This window comes from Hyalella azteca, unplaced genomic scaffold (genome assembly GCF_000764305.2).
Source record: "Hyalella azteca isolate HAZT.00-mixed unplaced genomic scaffold, Hazt_2.0.2 contig6976, whole genome shotgun sequence".
In the NCBI taxonomy this organism is placed as follows: Eukaryota; Metazoa; Arthropoda; class Malacostraca; order Amphipoda; family Hyalellidae; genus Hyalella; species Hyalella azteca.
The window spans coordinates 548103-575979 of NW_025937115.1; the positions used below are offsets into that span (position 1 = coordinate 548103).

Here is a 27877-nt window from a genome sequence, read left to right on the forward strand (position 1 = left end):
GAGCCTCTTTATATTTACTGTGCCAGGATTCAATCAAGGAAAAATAGAACAATTTTCACATATATGCCTAAAATGTAGTTCATCTGCTGAGCTAGTTGAAATTTACTCAGAGTGATGAGTTCAAATTATTCAGTAATTTGATTTATGCTATTGATTTATTTCTACTATTTATAATTCGGTTCTTGAAACGACCTCCTAACTCCAGAATATTTGCTAAATCAAATATTGATTCAGATTGATGCGATGATACGAATATTCCAATGAGAACTACAAATATTAGTTATAATAATAAAGAATATTTAATCAGTTGAAGATTTCCTCAAATAATGTGGGCTCAAAATTAAACTCTGGTGACTGGACATTTTTATTCTCTTTTCATCTTCAGCTATTCAAGAAGACCCTGTTTATAGTCATCTCTGAGACACCTGATACGATCATCCAACACAAAGGTTAAAACCATAGTAAAATGAAACTAAGAATTTGTTCAGTGGCACCAGTGAAAGTAAACATGAGTATAAGTACGTCCAAATTTTGGTCCTGAATAAGTGCATCTCTTGTCTCTACATAATCATTATGTACGCATGAAATTCAAAGTATGTCTCGCGACTGCCCGTTTCGCTGTTCAGAACAAGCCATATTTTCGCGTTGTCTGGATCTCTTGAATTGTCTCTAGAAGCGGCCAGGGTTGTAGGTCAGACGAGGCTACTGCGTGCCAGGCATTGTATGGTCAAGCCTCGCTTTATTTCATCTTTATGTACTCACTGAATATAAGTCGCAATTAACCATTTTCAGTTGTTCAGTAAATGAATAGAGACACTTTTTTGGCGAAGGACAACCTACATGGTTTCCTATATATTTCTCAATAATCTTGATTTACTGTGCGCGGCTCAACTCAACGTTACCCAGCATCTCGTTGGAGATCTTTGATGCACGTAGTGCAAATTGCGTATTACATGTAATACTTGAAATTAAAATCGTACTTTTATACGCAGCAACTTTGGTCAATGTGTGGGAATAATGTCGATTATCTTAGTTCTGCTTATAGACAGTTAATTAATTTCATGCTACAGGAATACTACACAACGTTGAGCGTCTTCAACTGAGATCATGAAGATGCTCCATAAAATTATAAGGCCTCTGCTGCATAATTCATAGGCTTGCTACTCAAACAAATGACACAGAAGACGTGACCAGCATGGGAAGCGACTGTGAATGTCCAGGTCATTGCGACCAAACTCGTCGAATGTTGCAGTGCATCACAGGTTCTAAATTTTATTGATAGCTGTAACTTAGCTTTGTTGTGCATGATAATTCCTGTGGCTTCATGATGCGAAAATTATTGTCAATGTTGCAGCTAGAAACAATACTGTATATACAACCGCTGCGTTCCTTTTCAACGTGAAGGTATACAAAATTTCAACGATTTCTTTATTGTGGCAATGGCGGATTATATTGAGAAACAGTGGAAAAAGTACAAATGTGTGTTCGATTAGAATTTTTCAGAGCATTATTGAACTTTTTTCTATCCCTCTAGGTGTTTTTAAATACTGGAATGAGTATTTAAACACACTCGATACCTCTGCATTCTTGGGGCTACACCAATAGAATGGGTTTCTTGTTATGATAAAACTGTACATCGCATTAGAGTGAAGAAGTATATTCTGTTAAAGAATACTTTCTCTCGTCATATAAAACTTCAACCGCGTCAGTTGTTCGGAAATTGAATGATCCAAGACATGATCTAACTGGAGAAAAATGCCAATACCACCGCACGATCGTACGCTTCATCGTATTAAAAATATGATGCATCGCAATTGTGGCGAGCATGAACGTTTTGCAACTCGAGTCCCGTCGAGATCGTGTCCGTCAAGAAAACAATGCAATTAACCGCCCTTTGCAAGCGTCTTTAGATTAAATTGTAATTGTTTGGTACTTCAAATGAAGTGCAAATGTTCATTAAATTTCCTAACTGAGATTATTTGTGTACAGAAGATTGTTTGTATCAAGTCACACTTAATCGAAAGTATTAAAAATGCCATGTAAGAAACATAGATAAGCAATCAGATAAATTTATTATTTGCTTATGTGCGACCTCCTAAACTCTTAAGGGAATTAAAAAAGATGCTCTGTTTTTATAACTCTTCACTCTATGCCGGTCGCAAAATTCACACAAGTCCTCGTTTGCCTGCATATCAAGGGAACATTTTACCTGATATGAAAATACGGTAGCGTGCAATGAAAGAAATTGCCTCCAGCAAACACAAATAATTAGTCGTCCAGCAAGGTTATATTAGCAGTATGTAAGGTCAACTGCGGGATTTTTGCGTTCTTAACTAAATTCTCGCCGCCGAAGATGGATGCCGGAACGCTGTCATGTACATAAGCTCAGCGTGCATGCCGCTCACTCGGGAATCGTATCGCGGGTATAAAGCTTATTGCATTTACCTTACAAGAGAAGGTACGGTCGGTGCTCATGTCCTTGGTCAGCTCGCCCTGAGAATGATGAGTGCAGAAGACCTTCTTCTTCCTGCCTTTAGCTTGACCTGCTCCAACAGAACTTCTTCAGGTCACCTCTGTCTCTCATGTGATAGTTTCTAGTGTCACTTAAGCTTGTGTCACATGACAAGGTCAGCAGAGAAGAAAAGAAACGAATGAGAGGTGCAACAAATTGCCGGAGCTTGATAGTAATTCCTGACATTTTTTATAGTTTATTTGTAACCAAATGAGATAGGAAGCGAACCCAGCGCGAACATTATTAAGGAAGTAATCTGCTCAACCCGCATGTTTAATCGTTGGGTTGGATGATTTAGAATTCATTCATCTTAAATTATGTACATATTTCTTAACATGGGAATTTTTATATGTAATCTACATTAAAATAACCAGGACAATTACGGAATATCATAATATCTTACTTATTAGTAGAGAAAGATTCATTTCGTTCTGCCCAAATTTAACAGCAATCAACATGATATGTTGAGGTTATGACAAATAGTTTAAGCAATATTTTGACTTAAGAGATCACGGTTTATTCTTCCTTAAAAATGGATCTTCCGTCTACATGCACAAATGCTGTCTGTCTCAACGCACCGTCAAAAGATCCTTCCCGAGCAGCACGTTCCGTCATTCTGTCCAGCCATAAAAACATGCGTCATGGGCAGCCTTCAACGAGTGTACACGTTCAGTGCAGCTCTGCGGCATTGAGCTTAGAGCTAGAAATCTTTGGCGTCTTATACTGGCAAGTCTTTAATATCATAAGCGGCCGGCGTCCATGCGGCTATAATCTGCAATGAAAGTGTCATGCGACGCCGTCACTCCTCCAGCTTTGGTACACTTTGAACGCTCAAGGCCTTTCCTGTGGAATAAAATTGTTCTCTTAATTGGCTCTGAAAAAATTTTTGATCTGCTCCAGTCAGCTGCCATGACACACTGCTTTGGCGCATCTCACGGTGCAGGCTGCTCGTGTCAGTCTTATATTATAATGGAGCATTAAGTAGGAGCATCTCACGGTGCAGGCTGCTCGTGTCTGCTGTAATAGCGCGTTAAGTAGGTGCATCTAATTAACGGTGCAGAAGTAAAGGAGTTTTTGCCTTTAAGTTGGAGCAAGCACGCTTAGCTGCCATGAGAAGAACAGTTCCCTACAACTGCGCTTCTGCATAAAAGTTAATCTGAAAGGTTTACAGAACTGATGACAATTGCTGCGATTGATGCGAGTCATATTGACGTGAGTAACATTTTATAATGTCACATTTTAATGTGCTTTATAATAACTCACGATTGAACACTTTCGTTCAAAATCCCCTGAAATATATCAATTAATTTCAAATTCTTGAACACAGGTGATTGTATAGAGCTTTCCAGAAGTGCTCCCGCTGGTATGCGAACATCACGCACCGTACGTTACTTCTTGCATGGCACGAATTACATCGCTTATATTCGCGTCCAAACTCTATACCCGCCCTCACAATCTCACAGTCACCCTCACAATCTCGCAGTCGGCCTCACAATCTCACAGTCACCCTCACAATCTCACAGTCGCCCTCGCGATCGCTCAGTCGCCCTCACAATCGCACAGTCGCCCTCACAATTTCACAGTCGCCCTCACAATCTCACAGTCGCCCTCAAGGTCTCACAGTTGCCCTCACAATCTTACAGTCGCCCCCAAGATCTCACAGTCGCCCTCACAATCTCACAGTCGCCCTCACAATCTCACAGTCGCCCTCACAATCTCACAGTCGCCCTCACGATCTCACAGTCGCCCTCACGATCTCACAGTCGCCCTCACAATCTCACAGTCGCCCTCACGATCTCACAGTCGCCCTCACAATCTCACAGTCGACCTTCCAGTCAGGCATTAGTATGCAAGCTAAGGATCAGCTCCGATTTCGCTCGCCTTGTCGTAAGCAGGATCGATCCGTCATCAGCTTTCTTAGAGTGATCAGCTGCTATAAATAAATTTGAGTTAAAATGAAGCTCATAAGTGGGAACAATATATTATTTCATATCGAAAATTCGCTGGAATATTTTCCAACAATGTTCGAAAAACTCAAGTTTCCACAAATTAAAAAAGTAATTATCTATTATAGAAGCATAATTTATTTACCAATAAATGTTCAAATTACGGGAATATTGGCCCACATTAGACTGATTGGAATCCTTCAGACATCTATAAGCCACTTGTGATTTTTAATTAGGTAGTCCTTGACCCAAACTCGTCAGGTTTAAACCCCGGCCCGTCAGGATTATACTCAGCGTTCATCACATCGCATTCACTCGTTATTATTCTTCGTTCACGAATCATTCACTTTCTATAGTTTTCAAGTTATCAAATTTTAGATTATCACAACTGAAGAACCTTGATTTTATTTTGTCCATCACATAATTGAGGTTCTTGTGCACCAATTCTATTACTTCAGATTTTGTGCCTATTGCTTTCTAATTCTATAAATTCTTCTCAGCAGAGATATGTCTTTCGAGTGTCGAACATGACACTTCAGCGGTGAACAATTCCAGCAATCCAATTGACCATTTGGTTGGTCTCATATTAAGTTCAGTGTTGGCATTGGCACGCCTCCGACAAATGCCTGTTATTCCCACATTAACATTGGCTCATCACACGGCCTGGATTGAGCTTCTTCTTAAGTGGCCGATTTTAATTTCATGCGTGGGAATCAGTGAGGACCAAAGCACATTCTTAATCCTGGTAATGTTTGCAATTCAATTTTCACACGTGGATTCTGAGCCTTGTTTACTGTAAAACTCGAGCCGTTCATTTCTAATCTATTATATAGGTTTTTAAATGTGTGTATTAGTTGCTATATTAACCGCCCTTCGTTGCTGCTAAACTATATAATTAATTTAGAAGCATGGGAGCCGAAGTATGCTGCTTTTTGCATTTGATCTTCGTTTTCCAATCAGAAGCCTGGGAGTGTGTACCTCTCCAGCTAATTAAAATCCATTTGCCAACGTTGCAGTTTCCCTTGGCCTCGGGAGGCCTATTGTTTAGCTCACACTTGGAATGAATTTGTCACATGTTTCAGTGTCAAGGGTATGATTGGCCTTGAGAAATCGCTTACAGGCATGACTGACTCTCAGAAAAAATGATATATATATATGATATATTTGAAAAATTACTAGTTAATCGTGAAGGAGGCTCTTAGAAGTCATATCTCATTCAGGTTTATTTCATTTAAATTTTGAAATACTTTTGAAGAAACGTGTCTGAATTCCAATATTTTGATGACCTTAAATTTCCACATAAAATTTGCTGTCGAGTCATCCTTTCAGGGACAAGAAAATCTAGCACTTTCTGACCGTCAGCTTAATACTTTTTTCAGGAAAACTTCAATCGTAATCGCGCTGTTGATAGAAGCGATTGTGATATTACCATTTTAAACGTTAGACGATGAACGTTACGGACTCGCCACTGTTTCTCAAGTTGAATCTTTGACTTGCAGTAATTCAAAAGGAATATAGAAAATTTAAATACTTCATTACACATTCTAGCTATGAAAGTTTCTGATTCTTTAGATCGCATTTGCTGAAAAACATGTAATTGGAACAATAATTGTTTCAACCGTGCTTGAATAAGCTTCTGAAATTAATTAAATGTTTTTGAAAATGAATCAACTCAATGTGAATTTTTTCGTCATTTTCCTATAGATGAAGCGAATTATTGCTCATCCATCGTGATTTGAGTTGTTCTCAAATAAATTTCTCCTCACATTCATCGCTAATTTCTTGACCCAATTTTTCTCTATATGTAGCTATCAATTAATATCTAACAACAATAACGCATTGCATTAAATTCATCAACAAGCTCGTGCATGGATTTGTTTTTTTTAGATGAAGTCCCAATCAAATGTTTGTATGAAATATGAAATTGATAAGAAATTCTACGCAGCTCTTCCTGCAGAAAACCAATTCATATTAATACCACGACTGACCTTACGAATGCGTAAGTATTTGAATATTCCTGATGGTAACGAGTGCGTAAAGAGCGTGACCTGAGCTAACGTCTGTCCTGTGGAACAACTGAGAGGTCACCGTGCAGGGCATCTCTGGTCTTGTGAACCTGAGGATCCTATAAAAGGCCGGCCTCGACGAGGGTTCCTCACTTCCCTCGCCATCCCCGTGCCGTCCACACCTCACTGTTCCACTCTCTACCCTTGTCATCATGTCAGCCAAGGTAAATTTGACTCACAAATTAGCTTGCAAACTTCATGTTCTGTACCGCAATGTAATACTTTATTCGGTTCACTTATGAATTCTAGCTCATATAACAGTCGAGAATATATTTCAGTTTCTTTACTGCATGGAATTAAAAAGATTCTATTTACTAATAAATATCTCGAAAAAAATTCGGTAAAAGTACCGAAATATATTATTTCGGTACTTTTTTTTAATAATATTTTATTATAAATATATTATTATATTTACCTCGCATATCGTCAACATTGTTCTAAAATTAACAATAACAAGCATTTTTATATGTTCAAAGTTACCACATACACATAGTCTCATCTATAAAGAGAAAGTACGCACAATTCAACAGTTTGCCCACTTGAGACGCTTGTTCTCGGGGGGCAGTTTGGCAGCCAATACTAACGGCCAATTATAAACTGCAATTCATTTTACTGGCCGATATGCTCAACATGAAGCCGTATTACTACCAGTATTTTTTTGAGTGTTTGCCGACAGTTCGTCTTGAGAGGCCGCATACAGAATGTCTCGGTGATAATTATTATTCTTATAATTATTATTCATTCCCAGTTTCACGATTAACTTATGGAAATAAGCTAACCAATTCCTTCAAAAACAACTAAAAATTTGACTTAAAAAGCATTTTTTAAAACTCTGTAATTATCAATTTATAATATATCTCTAATATAATTTAGAGAGAAAACATCTATACATGCATGGCCGCCTATAATCAATTTTATGCCAAGAAATGAATAGGCGATGAAATGATTCAGATTTTACTGTATTTTAAAATTTTCACAAAAGTAGGTTGAAACAAGTGATACATGAATCTTAGCACTATTCACTCTCAGCCAATCATGAAGGTGGCCGTAAAATTGTCTTGGGACAATTTAATGGCCGATAACCGGCCACTCTTATGGAAAATCTTTGATTTTAGTTTTCACTATTCATTTCACCACTCGAGGCCACTAGCCCAATAATTTGAAGCAGTTGATATTAACCAGTCATAGAGGCTGCCACTGCAGGCCACGGGAATAACGTACATTTACACACGACGTCCAATTTCAAAGGTGTACACATTTCGAGAAACGCGAATTTTGTAGAATTATGATGGAAGATATGAAGGTATTAGTATTTTGTTCATGTTCAAATTTTCAATTGACCCTTCGTCTTTTTAGCGCATATTCTCATTTATGAAAAAATGTGCTATTGTGCTCGCCATGTCCGTCTGTCTGTCTGTCCGTCCGTGACTTCACGTTTTCGCCGACGAGAAAATGCGCTCTCTGTCACTCAGCAGTGAGTACTGAGTTATATTTTTGAGACAATATGGCCCATTCACTTTTCTGAGAGCAGACGTGATCAGGTGCGATTGATTCTGGTATCACCATCATATGCTGCGTCAACGAAACTTTCGAGTGATAATAGATAGTAGAATTTCATGTATCATTAGTAGAATTACATGCACAAAAAGTATTGGAAGACATTCATATTGAATCGTGTGGAACCATATATATCCCTCCACACCAACTATAATTGAAGCGTGTGTATGCCCGAGAAGTGAATACATGGACGAGAAAGTCGATCTTGAAATGACATCGTAACTACGGGCGAGTCCTGGCACTCCCGCGCCGAGATGTGCTAGGCCACGTCAACATCCGCGGCCTGCGCAGTTCGTCCTACTCACGGTGTATACTGTATAGTAATGCGTCGGTGGCTAAAACAGATAGCAAATAGAAAATTTAATTATAAATGAAATACGATACATCATGCGTTTTACAAACAAACATGAAGCCAGGGCATGATACCTGACTGATTGGTATACTGATCACGAGCAGACAGTTGAAAGGGTAGCTGCAGACCTAGAAGTTATTCCCTGACCGCACGTCAAGCTGACACAATATACATAATGAGACGACTAACGCTGAGTACGACGTGTCTTGCTCACAGTGTACTTATCAGGGTATTTTTAAAATTTTAACGTTTTTTCATAATGAATTCAGCATTGACTTTCACCAAATTATATTTAGCAAACAATCTCAATCATTACCATTCTTAGCGAGCGAATAAATTTTAACCTAAATTCATAAATCATAAATTTTAGTCTTTTTCACTTTATTATCGATGAAGCAGCGTTGAGATTGACCTATTTTCATTTGAGTATCTCAGTTAATTAATCTTACGCCACGTCCATTTCAGGTCCTTATTTTAGCGTGTGTGGTGGCAGTGGCTGTATGCTTGCCCCAGGGCTACAACTACAACGCTCCAGCCCCACCTCCTCCCCAGCCTGCCCCATCCAACCTGTACCAGACCCCTCAGAGTCCACCACGACCTGCTCCTGCACCTGCTCCTCCTCGACCTGCTCCCCCTCGACCTGCCCCAGCTCCTGCACCTGCCAGACCTTCTGCAGGTTACGGCCAACCTGCTGCCTCCAACCTCAGCCCAAGTCAGAGCAGCCCTCCGGTCAGTTGCCGCTGGCCTGCGTTCCAGTATTTTTTACTATTTATTAGCTATTCGCCTGTGCATGTTTTTGTTGATCAAATTAGTTGTCTAATCGTGTCAGTTTCTTTCATATTTAATTTTCTCGCTATAGTTCTTGTTCTTTTAACATCTGTCTAACACAAGCAGGTCCAAGTGATTATATATTTTTTAGCAACTCTACCATTTTGATATTATAGACAGTATTTCTCCCAGCTAATAATTTATATTTAATTAGCTGCGCCTTTCCGCAACTCCTTGCTATTTAGCATTGCCGGTTTATTTACTTTGTTCTGGCATTTTAACTCACCTGTTTTTTGTAGTTATTGATACTGTAAATCCTTTTTCGTATTCCAGCTTTTTCCGGTGAAAATTTGCAGATTAAAAGGTTATCGAATTTTCCATATAATATACAATTTTTTTCATATAATTAGACACAAACCTGTGACGTATCATAAATCACATAAACATATCGTAAGTTCATTCCTAACTCACGGGTACATGACGCGGTATTTGTCCCGGCAGGCTGGTGGTGCTTTTTTCGTATAAATAGACAGAAACGCGTGACGTGTCGTATATCATATAAACATATCGTAAGTTCATCCCTCACTCACGGGTCCCTGACGCGGTACATGTCCCGGCAGGCTATTGGTGGTTTTTTCATATAAATAGACAGAAACGCGTGACGTGTCGTATATCATATAAACATATCATAAGTTCACCCCCCACTCACGGGTCCCTGACGAGGTACATGTCCCGGCAGGCTGGTGGTGGGGAAGGCATGCCGTACGACTTCCAGTGGGGCGTTGACGACGCAGAGTCCGGCAACTCGTACAGCCACGTCGAGAACAGCGACGGCAAGACCACGCAGGGCGAGTACCGCGTACTGCTCCCTGACGGCCGCACGCAGGTATACCAGCTGTCATCTCTTAATAGTGACGTTTACGTGCTGGAACTAACAATATACTTTAGATTATATTCAAAAGCTAGCAATAACCGTATAAGTGATATTTACGTGCTGGAACTAATAATATACTTCCAATGATATTCATATACTATCAACTGCCTCCTATTAACAGTGATATTTACGTGCTGAACCTAATAATATACTTTCAGTGATATTCTTGTGCTAGCAATAACCATATACTGTTAGTGATATTCACATGTTGTAACTAAAAATATACCCTCAATTATATTCATATATTATCAACTGCCACCTACTGACAATGATATTCACATTCATAACTAACAATACCGTATACCCTCAATTATATTTTTATGCTAGCAATAACCCATATATTGTCAGTACTGTCATTACGCTTAGACTCTTTATGATATTAAAATACTGTGACTAATCATATGTACTGTAAAAGAAATTACTCTCCTATCTCTAAGCGTATACATTCAATGAAATTCACACACTGTCACTAACCAAAAACTGACATCGAAATTATTTTTCTCCAAACTTTTACGAAGTCTCGATAATAATTTAAACGCGGTGATATACTTAACGTTGCTCGTAGGCGCTTATATTTCAATTATGTGTTTTAATGGGATGCTATGGTTGCAAATAAAATTTACATTATTATTTTACATCAGTAATGTAATTGGGGGTTTTAATGTCGTGATCTGGTTACAATCCAAAGTTTTGTTACAGGTCGTGAAATTCTTCGATAACGGAGGCGGCTTCAATGCTGAGGTCACCTACGAGTGAACGAACTAAGCGAGCGAAACGAAATCGAACAACGAACGGTCCTCCTTTCCCTTCCGCATACTTCTTTTATTTAATTCATTCAATTATATTGCCGATGAGGCAATGAATTTATATGAATAGTTTCTGTTCTCATTTTGTTCCATTCTGTGAAAAATTGAGTTATTTGACTAGAGAAAAGAATGGTTATCAAACGCTTGCTGCATAGTATTTGCCTTCACGTTTTAATTTTGGAACCTTATGAAGCCTTTGCTCCACGAACACGTCAACATGAGTTACGAAAGATTTCTGAAAACTGTTTTGCTGTATGCAAGAATTAACGCACTTACATATTTATGCTTTGTATGTATATTACATCATTTACAATATTGTAAGCGTGTTATTATTCATTTCATAAGATAAGATAATCTTTTAGCCTGAAAAAGATTTTCCGATGGTGCTCTTCATCGTTTTTTCTATACAGGGACAGAAAACTCCCAAATCTTGCAGTTATTCAGAGAAACTTTCCGGTAGCGAGACACAATATCCAAGATAATACAAAAAATTTAAGTCCTAATCATTAATTTCAATCAACAAATTATCAAAGCATCTATTAGGTAAATAATTTTATTATGTGCCAATAAACCTTAAATGTTGATTTATCTTCTTCAAGTTGATAAGGTAATAATCGTTGTTATAGGCGATTCCGTCACCGAAACCAATGAACTCGCACATGTTTTTTGAGTGACTAAATTACAATTTGGGTGAATCGAAATTTTTGATTTGAAGATTAGGGGGACGAATTTGTTTATCGTGTGTCAAAATATTAACACTGTCGATGGTCGATATGCAAATTTAATATAACCTAACCTAACTAACCTATTCTATTTCAGAAACGGCTGAACTGACAGTACTACCATTTGAACAGCATTTTTACCGTTTTAAAGTGAATTAATTTTTTCCGTTTGGTGGAATTTCCAGGTTGAATCTAAACATTTATTCATTTGAACAGCATTTGAGCAACCAACTGTTGTAGAATCATGAAAGTTATTACCGAAAATGCAATTTTGAAACGCCACATTGACATCTTAGCCATTAATGTACCTTTACGCGGTAATTAGGACGAGAATGAAATCCTCGAGTAAGGTGACATTCGGTGTTTGAATCATTCAATTTTTAACGTAAAATACATTCAGGAGACGGCGGCGAAAACTGCTAAAGTTGATGGGTTGAAAACGGCAGAAGTTAAAAATTATTAATAGTAATTTTATTCCATGAATGGCTGGACTGACACTCGTGAAATTTGAATTAACATTTTTGCCGTTTTAAAGTAAATAAATATCTAGATTTGTGTGAATTTTCAAATCGAACTAAAAAAGTAACTTATGTTAGTTATTTATTTTAGAAATGGCTGCTCTGAAACTCGTGAAATTCGAATACCATGTTTTCCATCGTAACAAAAATAAATTTCTTGATTTGTTGGAATTTTCATGTTGAATTAAAAAACAATTCATTTATATTCAATCTCAGAAACGACTGAACTGACACATGGGAAATTTGCACAGCATTTTTGCCGTTTTAAGGTGAATAAATTTTTAGGTTTGGGGGAATTTTCAAGGTATAATTTGAACAGCATTTGGACATACAACTGTTGATGAATCATGAAAGTTACTACCGAAAACGCAATTTTAAAACGCAAAAAGTAACTCCTATTAAAACTGTAAAACCTAATTTTTCGAACGGCCACTCAGACATTTGTGTCATTGATGTAGCCACTGCAAAAATATGAAATGAATGAAATCCTTCTGTTGTATTCTGCTGTATCGTTGTAGTTATCAATGGAAAACGCAAATTTTGAAATGGTTGAACTCACATCTATAAAATTCATGCAGTCACTTCACACTTGAAAAGCGAATGAAATCCTCGAGTAAAGTGATATACGGTGTTGAATCATTAAAGTTTTAATCTGAAAACGCAGGCAGGGAACGGCTTTAATTTATGAAAAAGTTATTCAAACCTATTTCATTACAGGAAAAGCCGAACTGACTCTCCTGAAATTTGCACTGCAATTTTGTAGATTTAAAATAAGAAATTAGAATTTCTAGATTTGGGAAAATTTTCGAGTCGACTAAAAAACTCGTTTTTAATAACTAAATTTCAGAAACGGCTGAATTAGCACTCGCAAAATTTGAACAGCATTATTCCTGTTTTACAGTGGATTATTTTCTAGGTTTATATAAAATTCATATAACCACTGCGTAGATTAAAGCGAATGATATCATCAAGTAACGCGATATTTCGTGTTGAATCATTCAAGTTTTTACCGGTTCACGCCTTTAGAACGGAAACAGCTGCAATTGAGTAATAAATTGTAAATTGAGTAATAGTAAATTACTAATTCGAATCACCGAATTCGGTGATTCGAATTTAAATTACGAATCACCGACATGTGGAACTGCCTCCCCGATGACATCGTTGGAGCTCCAGGTATGAACGCGTTCAAGAACAGACTAGATGAAGCTATGGAAAAATATATGTTCAGATTTGAAATTCCTAGCTCCTTATCGAACCCGGTGGAAGTCTAGTAGCTACTTCAAACTACCGTCAGTCATGAAAAGATCCGGTCAAATGACACGAGTTTAGATCTATGAACAAAGCACGAAAAGGAAAAGAATCGGCGACAGGCCACATCAGGCCTACATTTCAGCGCCGACATCATTATGTTATGTTATGTTAATTATATATCAGAAACGGCTGAAATGACAGTCGTGATATTAGAACAGCATTTTTAAAGTTTTAAAGTAAATAAATATGTAGGTTTGTTGTATTTTTCAAGTTGAATTTTTAAGGTTGTTTATGCTAATTCTATTACATATACGGCTAAACTGAACAGAATTTTTTAAAAGAGTATTTGCTGTTTTAAAGTGAAGAAATTTAAAGTTCAATCTAAAAGCTTATTCATTTGAACAGCATTTGAACATAAAACTGTTGTTGAATTTCAGAGGGCTATGTTTATAAATTCAATGCCTAATTGGTTATTACTGTACGTATAGAAAAATGATGCATTTTGATTCGATCATGTAGATTTGATAAATCGTTTTAGAGAGAACATTAACCTTACCGAGTACGGTCATACGGACCGGTCGTATTATGATATTGTACAAGAGTGATACAGGTTAGTCATTATTTTAAGCTGAATGACTGCAAATGCCTTGAGGCGTTAACTATTAAATTGTATTTAATACGGAAGACTTTCATTCTTTTAAACGGTTCATGCAAACCTGGTGGTCTATACCATCTTGAGATGTAAACTGCAAACGTGCTTTTGAATAAAATTGGTGCTGTTTTCCATCCACGTCGAATAATAATTTGGAATTTGAATTCAGTTTTTGTTATTATGGTTTCCTCCTCGACACTTTTAATAACTTTTTTGGAGAGTCTAAAAAAATAAAAAATATTTTAGTCGCCCTTGAATTTTCAGTTTTTAAGAAATCCGACAAAAAACGTTTTTGAAGGGCGGCTCGGTAATTTTTTTCGTTATCCTAAATTGAGTTGAATCGCATTCCACTTACAAACACAAATTTGTTCAATATTGTTCAATTTCCTGCAAATTGAATTTCAAGGATGCAGGAAATTTGTTCAATACCCTGCATCAATGGAAATTTACACAGAACATTATTGATGTTAATAGAAACAAATGAAAAAGTGAAACTTAACATGAAAAAAATAATTCTAACAAAACCCCAAAAGATTTTGATGTTTTGGAGCAATCATCTCAATTTCATAACATCAATTCAAGCATTTATTTTTTATCTTATTAATACGTATGTAACAACAAAGATTTGGTAAGAAACCCACGGATGTAAAATCTAACATTCCAATCTCCTCTGCAGCCGTAGGGAAGCAGTCACTGAATTCATTATTTGTCATATAACGTAACTGTTTATACATATTCATATTACTACGATTTAGAATTGAAAGGAGCAGCATCATTATAGAGGAATTATTCTAATTATACTTCGATCGAATTCCCCGTCCATAATAAATAAAATTGATGAATATCGCAAGCATGGAGAATATAAAATTGATTAGAATTGCTGAACGCTAACGTTTATCATCTTATTAATTAATTGACTAAAACTGCAAACAAAAAACGAAAGCATATGTAGAAAATTTCTATTTTTTTTGCATAACTCTGAAGTGTGGTAACAAATGTATAAGTAGGTAAGATTAACTAAAATGTAATGATGGTTCAATAGGTTTTAATTCGGAATTAATTCGATGTATACGAACTTCTTTTAAAATAAAATATTTGAACTACCATCAACCGATGAACTACGTACCACCAGTAAAACTTACGCAACTGAAACTAAGTAGAGAAAGACTGGCTTAATACTATTAGCATTTTATAAACCAATATTTTATTTAGAGTTATTTTCACTGATATTTATGAAGATTTTATTACAAAAGAGGCGCCTCCAAGAAACAGGTAGCCTTTCATCCGAAGCTTTCTTTTTAGATTTAAATATCGAGCATTTAATACCCAAAACAGAGAATATATTATTTTGTTTTCTCTCCGAAGATCAAAAATATTTTATTTGTACTCATTATCCCAGACGCATTTATTTAGATTCCTATTTTCGTATTAGGGCCATCGGGTGGTCGATGTGCCTTAACGTAGGGTTTTTAGGAATGTATTTACGAAGTAGCCAATATTCCTTGCTGGTTAAACCTCCAGGTCCAAGTGCTCGCCTGAGGTGGCCGATATTTTTATGCATTCACTCGAATTATGCTTTGTCGACAAATACATGGACTTGTCCTGTATAAAAGGTACAGGGATGATGTCCTCATTCTAAACGAGTCACGTGAGGGTGAACTCAACTCGCTCCTCGAGAGTCGAAATTCGATGCATGAATAAATAATTTCCTCAGGGCGAGTTGCTCTGGATCCAACCTCCAAAATGAAGGGGGGTCTTATTTAAGATTTTGAGATATATGGCCAAATCACTGCGTGTCTTGTAGTGGACAGGCGAGTTTATGTTTTTCCTTTTATTAGAAATCATAAATTATTTGTTTTAAAAGATAATTTTATTCATTTATAAAGCAATGGAACCATTTCGTTTTAACTCGTCAGGCTCTTATGAATTATTCATTTTTTTCCCATTAGTTTTTTTCATTTTTGGAAGTTTATTGCTAAATTTAGGTCTTCGTTTTACGAATTTATTCTTTCTAATCTTGATTTGATCAGGAATTCTTTGAGGTTCTTGTTTCTTTTATAAGAGATTGTCGGCGGGGAAGGGAAGATTGGATGGAGTTCATGGTCTTCTTTCACAAAGTGCCAATGTTTGTTTAGGGCCTTCCTTAGTTTTAGGTTCGATATTCCAGGGTTGTACTTTGTCTTGAAGAAAAGCGAACGTTCCAGAGGTTTATTTTTTACTTTTTCCTTTTTTAATGCCTCCTTTAGGGGTTTCAGGAATTGTTCCTTACTGTATCCTCTTGTTCTTAAATGTTTGTAGAACGTTAATACATTATCAATAAAGTCTCGAACGTTGTTACAGTTCCTTTTGTGTCTCAGAATTTCACCTTTGATAAAGCCTCTTAAACAGAAGCTAGGGTGGGCGCTCGAGGCGTTTATATATTGGAACGTTTCAGTTCGTTTAAAGTAGGTTTTTGTATCCAGTAGGCTATTCTTCTCAAAGTTTGAACCCTTATAAATCGTAAGATCCAAAAAATTCAGCTCGTGGCTGCTCAATTCCATGGTGAATTTGATCGACCTATGCATTGAATTAAGCGAATGCATAAAAATATCGGCCACCTCAGGCGAGCATTTGGATCCTTGAGCGACCCCAATCTCTTCTTTATAGTAGTTTCCGTTAAATTCTAGGAAGTTGTTTTCTAGGACAAGCTTCAGAATTTCTCTAAAGTCCATCGTGTTGATCTTGTTTATTGCGTATGAGCAGTCTGTTGCATCATATGCGGCCACACTTGCGTCAATTGCCTCATCCAATGGAATATTGGTGTACATCGACACCACATCCAGGGAAACAAGTAAAACATTTTGGCTAACTCTGAGGTTACTCAAGATACTCAAGAGTTCCTGACTGTCTTTTAAATAGGTGCTTTGTTTCTTCACGATGGGCAACAAGAAATAATCTGCCAGCGCACTTAGTCTCACACATGGACCTTCACAAGCTGCCGTTATTGGCCTTCCAATGAAAGGTTCGCCAGATGAAGCTTGTTTATGAATCTTTGGTAACATGTACATCGTAGGCGTTCTTAGTTCATCCTTCCTTTGTTTCAGGAACTTATATGTTTTTTCATTAATTTGTCCCTTGCTTTTTAATTCCAGACATTTGAGTTGAACTTTTTTGTGGATGTCATTAATGGGATTTTCTTCAAGTTTTTTGTAATGTTCTGTGTTCAAATGTTTTTCAATTGTTTTTATATAGTCTTCCCGATTCAAAATTACAACAGCACGCCCTTTATCAGCTGGTTTAATCACGATATTTTTATTTGTTTGCAGTGTTTTGATGGCTTCCCTCTCTTCATAGGAGAGATTATCTTTCACTCTTGTCCGCGACATTCTCAGAATTTCGTACTTGGTTTTTTTGTAATAATTTAAGAAAGAGATATTCTCAATCTGGGGTGGGTTCCAATTGGATTTTGTATAAAAAGGTGTCATATTTTTGCTTTTGTTTTTGAAGAAATATTTGAGGTTCATAATTCTTCGTAACTCATTTAATGCCTTAATCAAGTCAGAAGATCTCTGTTTATTGGGTGTAGGGATAAATTTTAGACCTTTCGATAGTAGATTGATTTCGTTAGAGGATAGCTCATCGTTAGAGAGATTAGCAAGAAATTTATGAGGCGGAGTGTTGGTCGTTATAGATTTGGTTATTGTCCTTTTTAAAGGGTTATTATTTCTCTTTTTTGACCAAGGGATGTTGGTTTTTCTCCTCATTTTTGATTGCCGACTTATTTCAAGGGCTTAATTCTGTTTTTATCAAAAGTAGAAGAAGGCTCTGATCACCGCAGCAAGAGTGAGAGTAGCACATGCCAGTCTACAGAAGGGAGTAAGGCGGGATATATTAGTTCTTATGCTTTAGGCAAGATATCATAAGGTCTAGGTTTTCAAACCTTTATTAAAAATGATGCCGTTATTTTCTTCGTTAGATAAATTCCTTGCTCTCAATACCCAACTGGACTTTTTATATTGACAAAATAGTGAGATTTCAATAGCCGGGATGTTAGGCAGAATCCAAGAGGCTGTGTTATAGCAGGTCCATACGCGATGGTAACCCAGAACACACTGAGGCTCGCTTCACAGGCCTCGTGCTCATCAACCTGATGTAGGAACCACAGACGTCCCGGAAAAGCTCTTTTATTTTATAAGACTTTTTTCAAAGCTATGTGCCACATGGACCGATAGGTTTTTGAATAGATGGAAAATGGCTGCCTTAGGTTCGTAAATGAAACTTGAATATATTTTTCTTAAGTTTTTTGTGGCTCCTAAAAAGGAGCCGGGATAAAACTTTAGTTTCTAATGGTTTCTACGCCTTTTGGTTTGGTGGTAGGCATTCGGGTAGGACATATTAGAATGTTTCAGTTTTTTGTCCAGCATCTTCAGGGCTTCTTCATTACCGCTCAGCTTCTTAATAGCTTCATCTTTAACTTTCCTCCATTCAGATTTTGATGCGATTAACTGCATCTCTAGCTCCTTACTCCAAAGCTGGGTTAATTCCAACTCTAATTTACGGATGGATTTTCTCCACTCACCGGTGAAAGATTTGGAATAAGGAGAGAACCTGGTTGGTAATAGCGGAGGTTCCTTGTTTATTGAAAGCTGGGGGATCGGACGGCCCTCCGTCAACGCCAATTTCGTATTAGCAGACCACTTGGTGTACGTGGACATGAGGCGGTATTGTGGTTGTATCTCTTGTGCGATACTGTTCACTTTGTTCGCCAAATCCTTAACCACCGTGGTCGCTTCCTCTGGGCAGGGCTGCGACGGAGGGATATGGTCTGCCGCTTCCATAGCTTGGATTTCTTGATTTAGAATGCTGAAAATATCCTCTTCATCTTCCATCATGTGAGAAGGTCGTTGCTCCGTTCGACTACTGTAGGTGTGCCAATGAAGATGTCACTGAATTTCGGGGCCAATTTCATCCCATTATATTTCTCTTTATAGCACCTTTTAGGGCATTAGATTGAGGGCTCCCTGGGCTATAGGCCGCTTGTTCATCTCCAGTACTTGTGTCCGTAGTTCTCCCTGATTGGTTACGTTATGACCTTCTATAGGGTGCTCAACTTCGGTAAAAGGTTCAACACACTCTTGGTGAGGTATTTTGTATTTTGATTCCTGCAGCTCAGGTTCTTTGTATTAGAAAGCTTACTAAGGATTGTCAGCTCACCCACAGGCCAAAAACGCTTTCAAACCGTAGTTCCAGTTTAACCGGAGGCGATGAGCGCCAGGTTACGCGGGTGTTCTATACTCAGCTATCCCCGGTCATCCATCGCATCGCTAAGGCATTTGATAGTGTGTCCCTACACACTATTGAGCGTGCTATGGCTAGAATGGGCTGCCCACCTCCCATTCGGCACGTAATCATGTCTGGCTACCGGGACGCTAGAACGGTGTTGTCATACGGTGGTCAGACACTGGGAGAGGCCCGGCTAACGAGGGGTGTGAAGCAAGGGGACCCACTTAGCCTTCTACTGTTCAACTTTGTGGTTGACGAGGCGATTCAGGCGGGCCTGTTATGCCCGACTGGCGTCTCGGTGGAGGGTGAACGTGTGTCCATACTGGCATTTGCTGACGATCTGGTGGTCTGCTGCTCTACACCGGTCGGTCTGCGGAACACGGTTGATACTGTCTTGGGCGTGCTAAGGAGTGGAGGCCTATCAGCTAATCCTGGTGAATGCCGTGCCCTTCATCTGGAGGTGGACCGAAAGGCGAAAAAATGGTACGTAGATACCACACGGGCACTAACGGTGGGTGGAACACCAGTGGCCGCCATCGGTCCCGAAGACACGTGCAAATACCTGGGTGTTCTGGTAGGGGCGGCTGGTAAAAAGGCCTCCTACGGCAACATATTGGAGGATGGTATCACTCAACTCACTCGCGCTCCACTAAAGCCCCAGCAGCGGCTGTTTCTCTTGGTAAATCACTTGATCCCCAAGTTGATGCATAGACTCGTCTTGGGCCAAGTGTACAGGACTCAGCTGTGTCGGATGGATCAGCGTGTGCGGGTGGCCTGTCGTGCATGGCTTAAACTCCCCACCGATGTTCCTGACGCAATGCTGCACGCATCTGTGGGTAGCGGTGGCATGGGTGTACCAAGTCTCGTGACCCGAATTCCTCTGGCTAAGCAAAAAAGGCTCGCCAAATGCCTGACGGCCTCGGATCCTGTTGTCCGAGCATGTACCCGGGCCGGATCCTTTTTAAAGGATCAATTGTATTGGGCTGGCCCGATGCGTGTGAAGAGCACCGAGTGTCGCTCAGCAACTGAGTGCGCTTCAGCATGGGCTGTTGCCCTGCGGAATACTGTCGATGGCCGCGGGGCATTCCCTCAAGCCTCGGCTTGGTTCCTCGGCGCTTGGTTCCATAAAGTCCGACATGACTATAGAGAATCAAGTATTAGCTACACAGAGAGAGTGGCATACTCTCTCAATAACATCGTGGCGCACAGTGTGACCGGGCGGTCGTGCGACGATGCAAAACAAGTGGCCACAACTCTAGTACTTAACCGTTCGGCGTCAAAGGTCTGTTGTGCATAAGACCGATTTTGACACTAGAATTTTGAGAGATTCTTGAATTTGAGAGATTCTTGTGTGTTGAGTTGGGAGAATGCAGAATCTCTTCTCACACGCTGTCTCTCTCTTCTTGCGCGCTTTCCTCTTTCTCAATGACCCTCATACAACTCTGAGCGGTGGATCACTTGGCCTGTGGATGACTATATTGAGAATTGAGTCTGCTATGTTGGAATAGTTAAAATTAAGCTCTGTAAATACAATAGGCTGTTTTTTGCTAATACTGTATTTTAGGAGATTACAAAAGAGGCGCCTCCAAGAAACAGGTAGCCTTTCATCCGAAGCTATCTTTTTAGATATAATTATCGAGCATTTAATACCCAAATAGAGAATATATTATTTTGTTTTCTCTCCGAAGATCAAAATATTTTATTTGTACTCATTATCCTAGACGCGTTTATTTAGATTCCTATTTTCGTATTAGGGCCATCGGGTGGTCGATGTGCATTAACGTTGGGTTTTTAGGAATGTAATTGCGAAGTGGCCAATATTCCTTGCTGGTTAAACCTCCAGGTCCAAATGCTCGCCTGAGGTGGCCGATATTTTTATGCATTCGCTCGAATTATGCTTTGTCGACAAATACATGGACTTGTCCTGTATAAAAGGTACAGGGATTATGTCCACATTCTAAGCGAGGCAAGTGAGGGTGAACTCAACTCGCTCCTCGAGAGTCGAAATTCGATGCATGAATAAATAATTTCCTCAGGGCGAGTTGCTCAGGATCCTACCTCCAAAATGAAGGGGGGTCTTATTTAAGATTTTGAGATATATGGCCAAATCACTGCGTGTCTTGTAGTGGACAGGCGAGTTTGTGTTTTTCCTTTCATTAGAAAGCATAAATTATTTGTTTTAAAAGATAATTTTATTCATTTATAGAGCGATGGAACCATATCGTTTTAACTCGTCAGGCTCTTATGAATTATTAATTTTTTTCCCATTAGTTTTTTCATTTTAGGAAGTTTATTGCTAAATTTAGGTCTTCGTTTACGAATTTATTCTTTCTAATCTTGATTGGATCAGGAATTCTTTGAGGTTCTTGTTTCTTTTATAAGAGATTGTCGGCGGGAAGGGAAGATCGGTTGGAGTTCATGGTCTTCTTTCACAATGTGCCAATGTTTGTTTAGGGCCTTCCTTAGTTTTAGGTTCGATATTCCAGGGTTGTACTTTGTCTTGAAGAAAAGCGAACGTTCCAGAGGTTTATTTTTTACTTTTTCCTTTTTTAATGCCTCCTTTAGGGGTTCCAGGAATTGTTCCTTACTGTATCCTCTTGTTCTTAAATGTTTGTAGAACGTTAACACATTATCAATAAAGTCTCAAACGTTGTTACAGTTCCTTTTGTGTCTCAGGATTTCACATTTGATAAAGCCTCTTAAACAGAAGCTAGGGTGGGCGCTCGAGGCGTTTATATATTGGAACGTTTCAGTTCGTTTAAAATAGGTTTTTGTATCCAGTAGGCTATTTTTCTCAAAGTTTGAACCCTTATAAATCGTAAGATCCAAAAAGTTCAGCTCGTGGCTGCTCAATTCCATGGTGAATTTGATCGACTTATGCATTGAATTCAGTTGCTCGAGGAGCGAGTTGAGTTCACCCTCACTTGCCTCGCTTAGAATGAGGACATCATCCCTGTACCTTTTATACAGGACAAGTCCAGGTATTTGGTCGACAAAGCATAATTCGAGCGAATGCACAAAAATATCGGCCACCTCAGGCGAGCATTTGGATCCTTGAGCGACCCCAAACTCTTAAGTTTGGGGTCGCTCAAGGAGTCGCTAAGTTTGGGGTCGCTTTTGTTTTTAAGGACTGATTCAACTGATTATTGCGGGAGAATGCTTAACAGTATATGTGAATATTTGCTTCTCGCGAATATGAGAGAGGGTTCAATACTGGTTAAGGTGAGATGATATTTTGCTCAGCCGTACGTGGTAAATGTTTGGTATCGGCCCCTACTACCGCAACAGGTAGGAGTGTTTGGTACGGGTAAATGGGTTGAATGTTTCGTACATGGATGATGTGGGATAATATTGAGCTGTATTGAATATTGGAGTATGTTGATATTTGAGTGATATTGTATACTGAAGAATGTTTTGTTTTGGGAAATGTGTGAGAATGCTGGCTGCTGGTGAATATTGAAAATTATTTTGCTCGGGCAATGTGCGAGGGTCTTGCAATTTTGGAAAATATTAGAGGATGTTAAGGGTAATTTGGAAAGTCAGTGTTGAAAGTTTTATTAACTGATATTATTCCCGTTTCAAATTCGTGTTTACTTGTCACTTGCTTCATTGTGCCGCGATGATACATGTCTAGTCTGCTCATATATATATAGCGTACAGCGATTCAAATGACCCCCTCCCTTCCCCCCATAGAGGGGGGAAGGGAGGGGGCATTTTTTTAACGCATTTTTCAGATTCGGCCGTGTCTGTCCCGAACGTATCAGGTACCGAATACGCGAAGATTCTCTTTCGGCGCTTATTTCGCTCCGGCAACCGGAACCTAAAGCGGACATAGAGCTTCTAATTTACACCGCAAAAAGAACTTGGGGCGACCCTGAGCCAGCGGCTGACAGGCATCCAAATTTTGATAGGATAAAGCACTGCACTAGTACATAGGTGCAGCTGTAATATTTCTAGCGCTAACTACTGAATGTCATCACTCAATAAAAATTCCCTACTACCCAAATAATAATCAAGGGCGGCGCAACTATGGTTATAGGTATGCATGCTACATTATACATTATATGTGGCTAAACGATCCTTGCTACGCCTTGCTTGTAAAATATGTTTCGGTTAGATTGCTAGTCAAAAACTCTGTTATTTTAGGAAAAATATCCTCCTTACGCTGGAAGATACAAAGCAGTTCTCTATGGACTGACATGGATATTGTAATTTATCTACTTCGGTAGCGGCTTGGTTTTGCACGCGGGAGACTTGAGATCGATCCGAGCAGGCAGGGACTTTTCTCCAAGCGATTTCTCACGAGTTTTGTACATGGCGCTGTGATTATTTGTTCCTTCTTCATTTCCGACATTCTTGCTTGTACCGCCATGCTTGATGTGTATACGTAATCATCAAAATGTTTGATCGTATTTCGAAGCAATGTCGATCAGTGTGAGAATGAAGAAGCATTAGATTTAAAACTAACGGAAAATTTTTATCGACCTAATTCGAGAGATGGTCATTGATGGCTCATCGATTCGCCATCGGCCCCAGAGGGTAAGTTACTTATAGAAGAAAGGCTTTTAGATTGAGGTGGCCATCAGCAAGATATAGGTCGAACATAGGCCGGACATACCATCGATGCACCATCGGTGCTCCCCACCAATATTTGCCACCAATAGCCACCAATAATCGTCGATACTCCACCAATAATTTTTATTTGGTAATAGGTCGAATCGCACACAAACGTAACATGAGTGAGAATAACGATTTGCCTATTAAATCTTCATGGAATTAAGACTGCAAATCAATGTTATTTCTAACATCAGAATTAAGAGTGACTTTTTATAAGAGACACTCAGAACTTCACCTTCTGTTTTCAGTTAATTCTAAGTGAGTTCACCTCTACATTATAATACTGTATTTCATATTATGTTGTTCAATCCTATTGCACCTAGTCAAGTCCTATTGCATCTAGTCGTGACTTAGTTAAGCTTCATCCATTTACAATTTCATAATAAATATATTTAATTATAGCAAATATGTTGTGTCATGTACAGAAAAAACATGGATTGACTCACCACGGCCCAGTACGGAGCACCCATTTGCACGGCCGCTCCGTCACTCCACTGCCAAACATTGGTGAGCGTTCCATTTGTCGCGCCTAACCAGTAGCCGTTGTTGAAATCAGTATAGTCTGATGGAGTGCAACGTTAATTGTAGTAGAAATATTATTATGTATAATAATGTTAATAAAAAAGAGCTTTTATCGTTGATTAAAGCCTCTTGGCCTGTCGCCGACTCATAACTACCTGGCCACCTCCTCGAGTTTAGCAGCTTTTGCACCCCTACTCAGTTAAAATTTAGATCCGCCTCAGCTTCTGATTCCTCGAATCAGAAGCTGCCACGCCTCTGAATTTGGTTAGGGTAGCAGCTGCTCGGTCACCTCAAGCCGAGTGGTACGGACACCTGACATTTTCGGCTATCACACAAAAGCTGTGTTGTACACAGGGCCAATTGTGAGCGAATAGGTATTGCAGTGGAACATTAGTGTAGAATCAAATTCTTCCGCCCGCGGCTAACAGAGCATGCAAACTCATCATCTTTTCAAAAATCAGCGTAGAGGCATGCACAGTGTTTGTCTAATGATAATAAAGTCATAATGACATTGCAAAAAATTCAATCAGAAGTCCTATTACAGAGGAATTATGTTCGCTGAAATTCCGGTCCCACCATTAAACATCAAGTTGATGCATAGTAAGAGACTTTTTTTGCTAAAATTGACTACTAACTTATGAGGGTCGACTTACAATGTTTCTAAGATGACAAACATTTGAAAGCAGAAATTTGAACTCTGCTAGTTTATTGATATAAACATGTTTTCCTGTCATAACCTTACATCCATCGTTGACATAGTTGGCGACATCAGTGAAGGAAGCGCAGTCTTTAAGCACAGGCAGCCTGCCAAAGTGCTGGGTGCAGTAAGTGGCCGCTTCGTCATAAAAAGTAGTTTCAATAGTTTTTGTTATTATTTTTTGTGTATAATAAGGTCAAGTTTGCCCGGAAATCAAAAGAGAAGAAACAATTCAACAACAACAATTCAGTTCAGTGCCCTGTGTTTCGTTGGAAAATAAATAAATCTCCATGATACCTGTACAGTCTATTGCCAACATTCGTAACCTTTTATACGTAAAATATTGAATAATAATTCACTTTGATTTCAGTGAATTTCATCCTAACTTGCTAATAAACGCTTCAAAGCCATTTTTCGACAATGTTTGAATGTTTGCAGTGAACCAATTTTGTTGACACAGCATTTATTACAAATAGAAAATTCTGTACTATTGCATACGCTAAGTCAAGCTATGTGTAATAATAAATAATAATAATAATATGGTAATAATAATAATAATGATAATAATGAATAATAATAGGAATAATAATAATGACAATATTAATAATAATAAATAATAATAGGAATAATAATAGTAATTATGAATAATTCCAGCTATGGGCAATAATTGTTTAAAATCCATTCTTCTTTATTTAATTGTATTGTATTCATTCATTCATTTAATTGTATTAAAATCCATTCATCTTCATTCCTGTAGACTATGTTGCTGCCTGTGGCAGCTTTTCACTTTTGACACGTGCTTATTCACCAGGATGAAATAAACAACTCAACTCTGCATTATATTAAATGAGAATAAGCATTAATAAACTTGAACATTCACAACAAATAAGGAGATATGAAAGCAAATGAGTCGACTTTCAAAAATAAAGGAAGCCTATTGAAAAAAGTATGTCCTTCCAAAATTGAAAAAATATAAAGCGAAAAAGAAAGCAGCAAATTCATGTACGTTTCGCCACTGAGCTGTCACATGCATGGGTATCTAAACACAGTATTCTACTGCCTTTTGCAATGTAGAATCTAATTCAAAAGAATTTCTCGTCATTCGTACAAAATTTTATGTTTCTAACAAAACAGTTTCAATCAAATTAATTTTAGTAAAACTTATTAGATTTGCATTTAAACATTGTCGAAAAATTGCTCCGAGGCTTCTATTAGCAATTTAGATAATTACTGAAAAATCAAAGTGAATTTGATCATTTTTTCATATACAATGTATACATTGTATCAATAATTTTTTGTGTATACAATGTTACGTATGTTGGAAATAAACTGTGCAGATATCATGGAGGTTTTTACATTTTCCTGTGGCTTACAGGGCACTGATCTTGTTAATTTTTTCTGCACTTTTTTATTTCCTAGCAAGTTTGACCTTATTCTACCCAAAAATATCAACAATAAACTACTGAGAACATTTTTTTAGAAGCACCTCTTCAAGTCCTGCGGCCACCTCACTCGAGGCCAGCACAGACATGCCACAGCAGTGACCTGAAGTTGGGGATTTGGCGCCGCGCGATCATATCAAGTTTATCATGTTTGGAGCTGAAGTTTTTTTCAGAGTTGATTTTAAAAAGGATCGAACTTGCGAGTCAAATTTCATCAAAATTTATGAAGGTCAGATGTGACAGATTTTCAATCAAAATTAGTGCACTTAACATCGGATGACCCTTTACTAATTTGGAAAAGAATTATAAAACATTACGAAAATTTTTGTTAAATCAGCCAGGGTTGCTGAATGATTTTTACTGCTTTTATTAATGTCACGGTTCGACAAATCATTTCACTGCCAATTGACTACCCTCTTAATAATAATAAGCAGACACTAACAAAAGCTGGAACTACTAAGCAAAAGCTGACAGTTCTTCACCTAATGGTTTTTCTAATTCCTATGCAGAAGACACTCACCGATGATGAGCAGTAGCAAGCAGATGATAGTCGACGGAAACATCCGGGTGGTCCTAGGGGAGTATAACTCTAAATGAAACCTTTTATAAATTTAAATACAAACGAAAGTCAACAAGTTTATTAAGCCATTTGAAGGAAAAATATGTTCAGGAGAAATACCATCAAGTAAACAGTGCGTTGGCATAATAAGTTACCTTATTTATAGCGAACACAGCAGGCTGGTGTTTCTCACAGATTCACTGATTACACGACAAGGTCAGGTATATTCTCATAGCTACAGCTATTCTAGGCGAGTGTTGTGAACGCAACATGTGCATTGGTTCGTACTTGGACTCAAAAACGTCAATATTTTCGAGAAACCTATTGATATGTTAGCTGTCTGAGGATATAAAAATAAATAAATATAAAACCCTTTTTTAAAAAACACGTTTTCCTAACGGACAAAAAAGAAAAACATTAACACCTGCATAACATTAAAGTTATGTAGAATGTTATATAATGTTATGTAAGAGTTAATGTTTTTCTTTTTTTTCTGATAAGAAAACGTGGTTTTAAAAAGTTTTTTTAATTTTATTATTTCATTGATTTTAGTTTTGTAACCACCAGAAAAACGTGGTTTTTAAAATGGTTTTTTATATTTATTTATTTTCTACTTTTTAGTTTAGAAATTTTAGCAATTTAAATCCTTTTCTAGGGTTGGAAACTCTGGATGTTCAACAAAGAAATTCGATTC

General features: G+C 38.1%; 1 protein-coding gene across 1 annotated transcript; it reads left to right on the forward strand.

Moving 5' to 3' along the window:
* Positions 1–6622: 6622 nt before the first annotated feature.
* On the forward strand, positions 6623–11258 carry LOC108672791 (alpha carbonic anhydrase 8). The gene is made up of 4 exons (XM_018160528.2): positions 6623–6688; positions 8899–9162; positions 9941–10087; positions 10835–11258. Exons 1-4 carry the CDS (start codon positions 6677–6679, stop codon positions 10889–10891), a joined length of 480 nt encoding a protein of 159 aa, XP_018016017.1. The 5' UTR covers positions 6623–6676; the 3' UTR covers positions 10892–11258.
* Positions 11259–27877: the final 16619 nt, after the last annotated feature.